The 13628-nt window shown below is 43.0% G+C and overlaps 1 protein-coding gene across 1 annotated transcript in view; it reads left to right on the forward strand.

Annotated features, from left to right (window-relative positions):
* pdzrn4 (PDZ domain containing ring finger 4) overlaps window positions 1-13628 on the forward strand; it is a gene marked incomplete at both ends in the record, with an annotated part of 56069 nt that overhangs the window by 17876 nt on the left and 24565 nt on the right. The window contains one exon of the mRNA XM_083632097.1: window positions 10456-10727. Coding sequence (XP_083488223.1) covers window positions 10456-10727 — 272 coding nt within the window. The remainder of the gene's footprint in view (window positions 1-10455; window positions 10728-13628) is intronic.

Here is a 13628-nt window from a genome sequence, read left to right on the forward strand (position 1 = left end):
AGCTGTGTGAGCTGGTTAATAGACAACCTCTTGCCTTTGGCCACCATCTTGTTTTATTCCAGTGGTGGTATGGGCTAAAAAGTCAAGGGAAGAATGTTTTAATTGGTGCTCGTGCAAGCTTATATTGTGTTTTCCCTTCACACATGCAGAATGGGGGCAGTAAAAACACATGCACTGCTGTGCTTTTACTGCTCGTATTGTCATTCCAAAAGGCATAATGCAAGAGAGAGAGAGAGCATGTTTCTTTCCAATGCTTTACGAGTGGGAAGTATCTGTATTCATGAGGTCTAATTGAAAGGAAGCCTGCCTTGCATATGGAAGTGGTACAAAGAGCAGGAAATGAGATGGTTCTTAATGCGTCGGCTGACAGATGTTAACCTTTGATTTCCAGCACTTACATCAGAAATGGCTGCTTGACAGAGTCACCAGTCAACAGCCTCTGATGTCTACGTGCTGCTTTCCCCCGCTGGTGTTGTTACGCCGAAGACGGAGAGAGACAGAGCAGAGAAAACCCTAGAGACACCCAGAAACCCGGAGCGAGGGTGCGCGAGAAAGACAGAGCGATGTCAAATTGATTTCTTTTCTAAAGATGTACTTGAACTTGGATGCTTTGGCGATGCTTTTCAACATTCAGCCAACTAAATTGAATTGAAATGGATTGAATTGACCTGAATTAAAATGAACGAGACAGACAGAAACATAAAGACCACAGTCTTTGTCTTTGTCTGTTGGCAATAAGCCCGAGTCCAACAAGCAAGCTTTTTTTCTGTAAAGGGAAAATCCAGCCTAAAACACGTGAATGGTGATTAAAAAGAACACAGACAGACCTTTCTGTATTCTGAGCCCATTTATTGTTTGGTGGTGGTGTATTTTATTCTCTTGGACTGGAGTCCAATTCCTTGTACACTATGTGTACAATAAAGCTGATTCTGATTCTGGATAACTGGTCAAACAAAATCAACAAAGTAAAAAAATCAACAGTAAATGTTTTGGTATCAACCACTTAAGAGCAAAGGCTTCTTTCTAGTCTAGACTCACCATTTTGTGCCAATGTTCATACCAGGAGAAATCCATCATAGAAGAGGCAGAGAGATTGCTCCACCAATAGCCTCAATAGACCAGAATGCATTATGCAACCACAAGTCATGTGGTGTTTTGCGTAAGTTGCGCGTTCGCAATCATAAAGTAGTTGTCAAGTTCAAGTTTAGCCCTAGTATTTGCTACTTACCAATGATGATGTTGAGTTTTTCAGCACAACCCATCCTGTTCCTAATAGTAGCTCTGGAAAGTTGAGCAAAAATGAAAGCAAGGTCAATGGAGTCACACGCTCCTGTGTGTACAAGCTGACTGAAGCTCACTGACATTTTCTTTGTGTGCACTGTGTGTGTGTGTGTGTGTGTGCACTGTGGATGATGTTTTAGTGAGCCTCAGTTAGCTTGTACAGACAGGAGTGTGATCCCATTGACCCTGCATTCATTTTTGCCCAACTTTCCAGAGCTAAGTATGAGGAACAGGGTGGATTGTGCTGAGAAGGAACTCTACCAATCAACATCATCATTTGTAGCAAATAGGGCTAGACTTTACAAAATGTGAACTATCCCTTTAAAGGATGACTTTAGCGATAATCAACCCACTTTGTATCATATATAATCTTGGTAATATAAGCACATGGACAGTGTTTACCTTCTCTCTCCGTTTACCTCACAGAGAAAAATCCTCCTGCAGAAACTCGGCCCTGCCAGCTACAAGTTAGCTCGTTAAGGCTCTCATTGGGATTCTCCATGGATGTGCGCATACTTAAAGCCCCAATCAGTAACTTTTTCACCTTAATATAACAGCTTTTTAGTCATTGAGGATGGTAGAGTGACTTGTAACAGGGAGAATGTCACCTCTATTGGTCACACACCGCCCTCCAAAGGCCTCTCCTGGGACTAAGCAGTTTGGTGCCTGCATCCCGGTGGCAAGATGTGCGCATACAGCGGGAGCGTTGTGTTCATGAAAAGAAGGAAGTAACTTGGTGTGGATTTGATACGAAAATGACGTTTCACGTAACTATGGATTATTATTTCATCACGTGGTGAATACCCGATGTCACAACATGTACATAGATCTTTCTGGCGCTGTGTTTTGTTGACTTTGAACGGCGATATCGATAATGATAGTTTCTCCAATAGCAAAACTTGGAAAAGTTGCTGAATGGGGCTTTAAAAAATAAAAATAAACAATAACAGCCGCAGATTCTGCCTCTCCAGCAGAACTTCCGCAGCCCCGTTGTGACGCATTGTGACGTAAAACGCGTCACAACAGAGCACTTTGCCAGAGGAGGAAATGGGAGATCTCCATGAGCAAAATAGAGAGAGAAGGGAAACACTGCCCATGTGCTTATATTACCAAGATTATTAATGATACAAAGTGGGTTGATTATCGGTAAAGCCGTTCTGTAACACAGTTCACCCAGGTGAAGGACGCTCTAACCACTAGGCCACCCTGTCATCCTCTACTGCTATAGTATCAGTAAGCACGTGTACACTGGAAGCACTGGTGATGGTCTCCTGTTTCTGTGAGAATATAATGAAAATGAAGTCTGTCACTCTTTCGCTTAAAGTTCAAACATTTCTAAGCTAAAAGCAAAAATTAAAAAGAAAGGAAACAAGACAGCACTGTGACAGTCCCAGTGGACGCACAGCCTAATCCACTGCAGACAGATAGTCTACTGTGTGATATGGAAGGGATTGACCTGTGAGGACTACAGACAGCAGCTATTTAATCCATGTTTCATGTTGTCATGTGGTCTCTCTCATGCAGAACTAATTGGTTGTTTTCGCCTGTTGTGCAGGAGCCTATATCTGTGAGAAACTGTGAAGGACACTCATTACAAGGTGTACACACACACTCGTAGGCACGGACGTAGGCGCAGACCCAGACACATAAACAGACACGGGGGGAGCTGAACACGTCCTCCTAAGAGCAGCACGCTGTCCTCCATGGAGAGCAGAATCTCCTTGAACCAGTCACCACGGCTTATCACCCACACATGAACACAACACACACACGCACACCCCCCAACCAACACTGCTACAACACACAGCATCTCCACACACAGACATGAATGCATGTACACAGACATCTCTCTCTCTCTCTCTCTCTCTCTCTCTCTCTGATTTGCATTTTGGTTAACACTCTAATTGCCTCTCATTAAATACCTTGTCACTTTGATTAATTGGTGCGATACAGAAATGGAAAACAGCCGAGCGTTACACGCATAGTGAACAGTCGCTGATTGGAAAAGAGAAGCTATCCTGCAATGTAAAACAGAGAATGAGTGAATCTTTAGTATCTTCCGCATTGATTTTTAAAGCTGAGTCTGGCTTTTCTTTTCTTATTCTGAATCTCCAATATCTGAAGAAAATAGCGAGGCAAGGATGGCTGGATCTGAATGTTTATCTGAATTCAACATTTTGAGACAGACCCAGTTGGAAAGGTAGCCCTTTAAGAAACACCCTGGGAGTCGAGGCAATCAATACAAAATTGACATAATGACAGCAAATGACATGCAAGAGGTTCTCTCGAGTTCATCTGTTTTCTAAAGTTAGGGCAGAAGCCGTTCGGAGACTTGTTGGCTTGGCTTTAATCCTGGACCTGGAATACCTGCTCTTTCTTCCCTACACAGCTACTGTCAAGATGTCCATGGCAGGGCAAGTAAAGGTGCATTCTTTGACCTCATCCACAGCTCCAGTGCTGGTCAGTATCATTAGAAGACGTTGTTGCACTGGTCAGAAGTGTAAGTGCAAATCTTCCCTGGCTAAATACAGGTCAAAACAATGAAGCAGATCCTGGCATAACAGGCATTTAAGAAAGGTCCAGAGAGTTGTCATAGTGAGCTTGAACCTGATATGATGGCGGTGAATTATATTTCAGCCATTCTCAAGTCATTGTGAGTAAAGATATGGGCTGCTTCATCACCTTTGAGTGCAAATGTCAGACCCTTTACAGCAATCTGAACTGGTGCAACTGAGGGGTAAAAATCAAAGTTGCTTTATTAGGGGTCCAAGCACATAGTGCGTGGAACCCTATTGCAATTGTTGTTTATTATTATTGTTATTGTTATTATTATTATTATTATTATTATTCTCCCCTAAAACAGTATGCACCTCAGAAACCATAAGGCACATTTCAAGGACAGTAAAGTGAGGTGGACAAAAAATAAACAATCTTTAGCCTTCTCATGAGCACAAGAAAGTATTGCGTGTGCACCAGAAACGATCTCGTGCGCACACAAAACTATCTCGTGAGCACGAGAAACTATTGCGTGCGCTCGGGAAAGTTTCTTGTGCGCACGCAATACTTTCTCGTGCTCACGAGAAAGCTAAAGATTTTAGATGTTTTGTCCATGTCATTTTAGGGGCTCAGTAGCATTCAAATGCCCTTGGTTGCCAAAATATTTTTTCAGAATTTATCCTCAAGCTTTAGAAACATTGAATGATGGACTCCCCCCTCCCCCCCCATTTTGAAAGGACATAGTTTGAAAACAGAAGAAAATCTTTTTACAGCTTCTGCAGCAGGATCACCACCCTTCCCTCGACTGTATTTCAAACCCTCCATTGTGTTTTGTTGCTTCTCCATTGGCAGTTGTCACATAGGTATCAATATCAGCACGGTATTCTCATCCAGTCCCAGGCCAGGGTCAATGTGATTGAGTTGACCCAGCATGCATGGCCCACCAGTTGCGCAGCCTGCCATTCAAATTGATGAAACCCTCCTCCTTCCGTGTGCTGCGCTAGCTGCCAGAGACTGTTATTATTGAAATGAGACAGTTGTGACAGCGTGCCCTCTGAATCGTCTCAATGCAGCACAGGACAAATGAGATGTGGCAGATGATTCTGGCCACGCCACCTGAGCTTCTTGATTGTAAAAAAGATCCTACTTGTATTGAACTGACGTTCACAAAGATCATGGTTTGTGTTATTGAGGTGAGAGGCTTGGTGGTGTCGAGCGCTGTGTCCTTTCAGAGGCAGATAGAGGGATGGGTTGAATAGGCAGAGAGTCTCTCTAGGGGAAGCAGGCTGTCTTGCTATTGTTCTGTGCTCCATTGTAGGCCTATTCAGTGTGAGATACTGCATTGTGCAGTCAAACACGGCCTATGCAAACAACTGCCTTGAAACCGCTGTTTCAACTCTGTTTAGGGTTGACGTAATGCTTGCCTAAACTGTGTGTGTGTGTGTATGTGTGTGTGTGTGTGTATGTGTGTGCGTGTGTGTGTGTGTTTTTGCTTCCATTAGCTCACAATATCTGTCAGATTTAGCTGTGAGGTTGAGTGGTTTCCATCACGCTCTTATCTCTGTTCAACAAACACACACACACACACACACACACACACACACACACACATTCACACAAACAGACACACACGTACTGTTATCATGGTGCTTTCCTTATCTCCCCTGTTTGTATCTAAAAGAGGGAACAGCAGTTAGCCAGCTTAGTGGCTAACTGATAAAATCCAAAGCTGAATGTGACACATTTAAAGGTGGGCGTGTGCCCTCTCTTGAGCATATATATTGGAAGCCTCAGGCCTGTCACTGATTGGCTTTCATTGTGCTACTTTCACCCAAGTTTCAACACATGTAACTGCAATTTCCACAGTGATCAACAGCAAAATGATGAGATAGATAGATAGATAGATAGATAGATAGATAGATAGATAGAGAGATAGATAGATAGATAGATAGATAGATAGATAGATAGATAGATAGATAGATAGATAGATAGATACCGATAGATAGATAGATAGATAGATAGATAGATAGATAGATAGATAGATAGATAGATAGATAGGTAGGTTGGTATAGATATACTGTAGATAGATTATTGATGTGAGTAACAATGAAGAGACAAAGTACACAGATAACATGCAAACAGATCTGACATTTTCACTAAAGGCTATGGATCAATAAAACACACATGGCTACACTACAGTATGTCCAGACCTCCCAAACAGTAGCACATTGCATTGAACCTCGACCTTTAGGAAGGAGTGTTTGGAGAGACAAGAGGGTTTGGTTTAGGGCTACTGGGAACCATTTTTTATTGGCAATGGTAACCTTTAACTTGAGACGTATATGAAGGCTTCGCTAGACTGTTGCTTCATTACAGAAGGCCCTATGGACCGGTGTGAACGGTCTATTTTTACTGTTCTCGAGGTGCTTTCATGGTTATATCAGATGGTGTGATGAGTTGATATTGTCTCTCTATCAGCAGGGTCACAGGAGCGCCGTTGAGATGTTATGAGAAAGGGAAGTTGTAATCAAAATGGAATTACAGTTCGATATTGATGGAATCCGGACACCTATACGCTTGGAGTACATAGACTGTACTTGCACATAGACTACTCCCGCATGCCCCCCCCCCCCCCCCACACACACACACACACAGAGAACTCCCATGATATGATCAGATTAAACCTTGAACAATATCCATGGGGATATATTTGTTTGCAGCAGCAAACGGCAATAATAACATGCAGCAAAGAAAAATAGATTATAAGCAGAAAAATAAACAAGAATTTATCATATGGCTAATGGAAAGTATGGGGGAAAGTACTATGGATTACAGAACTGAATGTTGAATACAGAATATGTATATGAACATACAACATGAAATATGCTATATATTAATACAAATGTATATAAAAATGTGATATCAATTAAATTAATATATATAAACTATATGAAATAAGAATACAATATGAAATAGGTGGAAACTATAAAATGATCAATAGGCATTGTATAACAATGTGAAGGATTTGGGAATATCAACACACAAGTTGTAAAATCAGCACGTTCTGAGCCATTATCCCCAGTCCTTATCACATCTGCTGGCTATTCATCAGCCTCCAGTTAGCTCATCAACAGGCAGATTGGATAGAGGGCCAACAGCAGGTAAAGACACTGCCAGGTGTAGCCTCACAATCAACAACTCTCCCTCTGATTGGAGATTAATGGATCCATCTGGATCTCATTACAACTTCTTACAATGTTATGGAACTTTCTGGACTTTTTTTAGGGATGGACATTGGCTCAGATTGGACGGTAACCTGAAGTTAATGGCATCTAGAGGAGTTAGAGTTGTTCGAGCTGCCCGCATGTCGCATGTCCTTGCTTAAACCTCTATTCACTCACTGTAAGTGTCTGTATGAAGTGTCATCTAAAGGTCTAAAGTGCGTAATCTGTAAGAAACACTCACTGATTTTGCGTGTCGGCAATAGGGGTAAAGTATTCTTTAAGTTTGTTCTCACAAAATACATTTTTGACTGCCGGACAGGGAGTGAAGGGTTTCTTTGAGAGATATTTGTCATTTGAATAAAAGTAAGAAGATTGATGTCACCAAATTGAAGAATGTAGTACGATATATATTTTAAAGTGTTACTGCTAACATAGATGATAAGTAGATAATCTGTCTGATGGGTACCAAGATCAGTACTTTTAAGGGTACCGACCGAATTACATCGGTACTACCGAGTACCGATTCAAGTCAAATCTATCGGTACCAAATTTCGGGACCTGCTGAGAGTGTTTCTGTGTGTAAGATGTTCTAAATAAATATCAATGTTGAAATTGATACGTTTGGACTAATTTTTTTTTACAACTGAAATTACATGTTTGTAATTACGGAGAGAGCAAAGTACCGAAAAAAGGTACAGTTGGTACCGGTTCAAATCTGAACGGTACCCAACCAAGTAGATAACAAGTCCTAAGTTGAGAAAATGATAACGCTGAAGTTTTACAGAGTTTTACCTCTCTGTATTATTAGTGCTGAACTTCAGCTTAAAAAAAAAAGAAAATAACTCCCGCACACTGTCTCCAAATGCAAAAAGTTTCAGCTTCTAAAATTGTATATAGCACTTTGTGATCACCCCTAGCACCCCACCCCCACCCCCACCCCCATTTTCAGAAACAAGGTAATGAGGGTGGAACTAAGTATGTGATTCCACATGTTTGCATGTGGGTGCTTCCACAAGCAGAAACATCCTGACACTCTCTGACATCCAGAATCAATGCAGACAATCAATCAGAGGAAGTGATAGATTGAAAATGAACTTGACAGGCTCGGTACAGCCAGGCTTTGTAATTGGGTCAAACTAGGTGTCAGAGAGATGAAGTGGATGCAGAGGTGTGTGTGTGTGTGTCTTCATGTTGACAAGGAGGTTTCTTGACAGTTGTTAGTCAGTATGATGTCTTAGCCAAGCACACCTCTTCTGACCTCACACATTGCGTCCAGCAGATCCACCACAGTCCACTTTCTGCTCCGTGAGGCTGTGTGTCCACTGGGAACTTCTCTTCCCAGCACTGGCTTCTTTTTATTCGCAATGGAAATGACTTGCTTAGGATGTTTTCAACACGTCACACACAATGGCATACGTTATGGTTGTGCTTTTAGCAAAGGAGCACTGTGTGGCTAACAGGTTTTCAATAGTTTTATAGCAACACGCAGTAGCAACAGGCAGCACTTAGTCATTCCCACATTAGTACTGCTTACTAACAATAAAAAGAGATGTATTGTGGGGTGAAATCAGACTCAGTCCTGCTCACTCTTCCCGCCTCTGTTTGTCCGTTGCCCTTTCATTTTATTGTGCATTCCCTTGATATTATTATTAATCTCCCAGGGCTTCGGAATACTGCTTCAGAATGTCAACATTGCTATTAGCATGGCTTAGTTAAAAAAAAAGAATATTGGTGCAAAAGTGTATGACATGAAGCCTGTATGTTTTCACAGCAAAAACCGACAACAGGCAGAAAGACTACACTTAACAGACACTACAACAATATGACAGCACAATACATCCTCACACAAACAAAAGAAAAGAAAGGCAAACACTAGAAATAAAATAACAAAAAATATACAAAAAGCAAATCGAAATACAATGATGAAATACAACTTAGCTTGGTAGGATCCCTTCAACAATAATTAGTTAGTATTTGTCCCACTCCTCACTGGAGCAGACCCTCTCCCACTTCATTTTGTTAAGTAATTCATCAAGTTAAGTAATTATTTATGTTGTCATCCAGACTTGATTTTAAAATGTATTTAATTGTATTTATTTGTACTTTCAAGATCGTCTTTGTTATTTTATGATGAAAGTCATTTTGCCATGTATCAAGCACTATGTACTGAAACCTGCCATGTATCAAGCGTTATCTACTGAAACCAGAATCTGCCAGTGCAGTGAGATCATTCGACTAAAAATATCACAAAATAAAATGCCAAGCTGTCAAGCTTTCACTTGTTTCCAGACCTTTGCAGTGTTGGTAGTCTTTTTCTTCTGCAAAATGTGAGAGAGGAGACAGGAATTCTGCCTAAGTACATTACAGTCTGTACTAATTGGGCAGCAGTAGCCTAAAGGTTAGAGAAGAACACTTGTGATTGGTTGGTCAGCAGTTAAAATGTCTGAACCTGCTGGGAAAGTGTAGGTAGGGAATGTGTAATGTGCTCACTCCCTGAAGAATTACTGCCAAGGTGCCCTTTACAAAAAGCATTTAACTCCCAGTTGCTGTTGAGCGGCCGACAGACAGTGGAGGAGTGCGGACTCACTGCCAAGCTGCGAGGTGTGAATGTGAAACAGGTTGTTGCTAAAAAGAGCATGCATGTCCGCCAAACCTTCCCTGGGTAAATAAAGGTTAAAGAGGAGGCACGGTGAAGTGTGGTGATCAGGTCTCCTTGCACTGTCCATTGACAAGTCTCTCCTTTTCAACATGCATTCTCTTTTATTGTATTGATTGTATTTGCAGAGGGAATTTGGGTTTGCAGGGCACGGCATACAAAAGAGTGAGGATCATACACAACACTGGTTAACATGCAACATCTGGAGAGGCAGAGAGGTGGTTAGAGAGGTTGTCTCCCAGCTGAAGATACAGGGTACCTTCAGCATGCTGACACATTCTTGATAGTTGGAAGTGGTGTAGCCATCAATTCACTCGCCTACCAACACGAGGGCTGCAGGTTCGCACCCCCTTACCACTGGCTAAGTCGGGCGTCCCTACAGACACAATTGGCCGTGTCTGTGGGTTGGAAGCCGGACAAGGTTATGTGTCCTGGTCGTGCGTCCTTTGGTCAGTCAGGGTGCCTGTTCAGCGGGGAGGGGAACTGGGGGAAATAACGTGTTCCTTCACACTCGCTATGTCCTCCCATTGAAACTCCTCACTGTCAGGTGAAAAGAAGCGACTGGCGACTGCATGTATTGGAGGAGGCATGTGAGATCGGCAGAGGGGGTGGAGCAACAATCGGGACTGCTTAGACAGGGGAAATGGCCATGAATAATTATGAAAAAGGGGGATCACAACAAAAAACACTTTTCAGTCAAGTGATGTAAACAGTCTTTGACGAGCACAATCTCCTCAGCAGTGAGCGATCTATGGTACAAAACAACTTCACCAGACTCTTTCTCTCGTCTTCCCTCAGGTGAATGGGCGTGACTTCTCCAAGGCGGGCCATGATGAAGCGGTGGTGGAGGCTATCAGGCGGGACCCCATCGTCGTCCAGGTGCTCCGGCGAACTCCCAACGGAGCCACTGCTGCTGTCGCCCGTAACCACAGCGGCGGGCCACAGGAGGTGTGCGTTGTGGATGTATGCACGCAGACGGACATCACCTTTGAACACATCATGGCCCTGGCCAAGCTTCGGCCTGCCACCCCACCCGTCCCCGACATCTGTCCTTTCCTTTTGTCTGACAGGTGAGGGACTCAATGATATGACTGACATGATATGACATATACTAAGTAAGTAACTAAGTAAGTAAGGCTTTATTATTTATTGATATAGGCTAGAGTAGACCCTGGTTTAGTTCCCGGCAGCGGCACCTCCGGCTTGGTCAGACGCAGTGTTGGGAAGTAACGAGTTACTAGTTACTCGTTACTGTAATAATATTACTTTTTCCAAGTAACGAGTAGTGTAACGAATTACTATAGAATATAAGTAATAATATTACCGTTACTTCAACATAAAACAACTCGTTACATCTTTTGTTGAGTCTATTCTGTGATGCCGCTGCGCTGCAAAACGACACGCAGTCGGCATTCACTGTCACAAGCAGCATGGCTTTTAACGCTCCCAAAACAAGGTGACGTCACCGCAGAGCACATTCAGAGCACCCTCTCTGCCCTGCTGAGCCAAGGAGGAAAATCCGTGGCTGGATATATTCCCATGACTTTGTTTTTGTCAGGAAGAAAGGTGACACGAACATCAAAGTCAAATGTAAACGGTGTCCAGGACAGGTAGGCTACTAACACTCTTTCCACTGTGAAAAACACGAGCTCAAACTTCCTAACGTTAACGTTACGAGACGAGAGGACAGCACAACAGAAACCGGAAAACTGTTAAAATACAGAGATAACGTAAAAACTCACAAGCTGGTGGACATCAAACATTGCTGTTATTATTGTCAGGTTAATGTTAATGTTGCAGAGCTAACGTTATTTGTGACACAAACTTGTTAAGCAAAGATGTAGCCTATACGTATTGAGTTTGCATTGGCAGTGCATACTGCATTCTATAAAACAGAAGCTGTTTAAAAGATTGCATCTTGTCAGTCATCACTTTGAGCCAGGTGTGCTCTTCATCAAGCATCTCTGTAGGAAGCTGTGCTCTGGCAAAGCGATTAGTTTAAATGGAACGGCACATAATAGACCTAGTTCACACATTCGCACCGCAAAGTCTGCATTTTGATGAGGAAAAACGCCATGGGCCTTTTTCACAACGGCCATTTGTGTCTAGAAGACAGAGTATACACAGGTGCAACCAACTAACTAATTAGGGCTCCAGCACTGGAACACCTAAATGGACTGGAAGTTGGAAGCCCTAATTAACATCTTGGTGCACCTGTGTTACCTCCTGCCTTTTAGACACAAAATCGCTGCAGTGAAGAAGGCCTATTGCCATTTGTGTGGAATGTAACGGAAAAGTAATATAACGAGTATGTAACGAATTACTTTTGGCATGGAGTAATAAGTAAAGTAATAATATTACTTTTGAAAATAGTAACGAGTAATATGTAATATATTACTTTTTTAGTAATCAGTGCCCAACACTGGTCAGACGTTCCTACAGACACAATTGGCCGTGTCTGTGGGTGGGAAGCTGGTGGGGTATGAGTCTTGGTTGCTGCACTAACACCTCCTCTGGTTGGGGTGCCTGTTTGGGGGGGAGGGCAACTGGGGAAAATAGCGTGATCCTCCCCAGATTGGCAGAGGGGCTGGAGCAATGGCCGGGACAGCAGGGGCAATAGACCCATTTGGAGTGGACGTCACAGGGTTACGTGCGCACGCATCGCGGTAACAGGAACTCCGAGGAAGCAATTGAAGCCGAAACTAGAAAGATCCCCGGAATACAGAAAAAAGATGTCTTGTGCCGTATAGATGCTGGGCTTTCCTACTAGGAATTATGACGATGTCCGGCACTACAACTTTGGCGATGTAATTGGATCCTGGACCCATCCTGACAGTTAGTACGGGTCATGAAACCTCACCCTATTGAAAGAGTTAGCTTGTAAGATAACCTGTCTGATGCTGGCAAAGCTTTAAAATGTGTGGAGAAGGCATCCGGACCTTCCATATTTCTATGACAACTGAACCTCTAGCTGTCACTTTCTGCAACCAGTTCAGCTCCACCCACAAATTACTTTTGAAAATAGTAACGAGTAATATGTAATATATTACTTTTTTAGTAATCAGTGCCCAACACTGGTCAGACGTTCCTACAGACACAATTGGCCGTGTCTGTGGGTGGGAAGCTGGTGGGGTATGAGTCTTGGTTGCTGCACTAACACCTCCTCTGGTTGGGGTGCCTGTTTGGGGGGGAGGGCAACTGGGGAAAATAGCGTGATCCTCCCCAGATTGGCAGAGGGGGTGGAGCAATGGCCGGGACAGCAGGGGCAATAGACCCATTTGGAGTGGACGTCACAGGGTTACGTGCGCACGCATCGCGGTAACAGGAACTCCGAGGAAGCAATTGAAGCCGAAACTAGAAAGATCCCCGGAATACAGAAAAAAGATGTCTTGTGCCGTATAGATGCTGGGCTTTCCTACTAGGAATTATGACGATGTCCGGCACTACAACTTTGGCGATGTAATTGGATCCTGGACCCATCCTGACAGTTAGTACGGGTCATGAAACCTCACCCTATTGAAAGAGTTAGCTTGTAAGATAACCTGTCTGATGCTGGCAAAGCTTTAAAATGTGTGGAGAAGGCATCCGGACCTTCCATATTTCTATGACAACTGAACCTCTAGCTGTCACTTTCTGCAACCAGTTCAGCTCCACCCACAAAATACGTAATCGCTATTTACAAACATAAAAAGAGTCTATTGGCCAAGTACAATTGGGGAGAAAAAACGAAAATAACGTGATTAAAAAAATGAAGAAATTTTTCAAAAGAACCTACAGTAAAGCTTCCCGGAGGGCGGAGGCTGCTCTATACTTCTCTCTCATCTCACTGTGGTTGTCGTATTATGGAGTGGTGGCCCCAACATGGCTAAGCAGTATGTCCCTGTAATGTCATTATGCAGAGCCAAACCTGCACGCAATAATTGCTTCTGTGTGCTCCATCCATTTTCTTTAATGGGAGCTTTTGCTGGACG

Source organism: Poromitra crassiceps (genome assembly GCF_964638095.1).
Source record: "Poromitra crassiceps genome assembly, chromosome: 2".
Classification (NCBI taxonomy): domain Eukaryota; kingdom Metazoa; phylum Chordata; class Actinopteri; order Beryciformes; family Melamphaidae; genus Poromitra; species Poromitra crassiceps.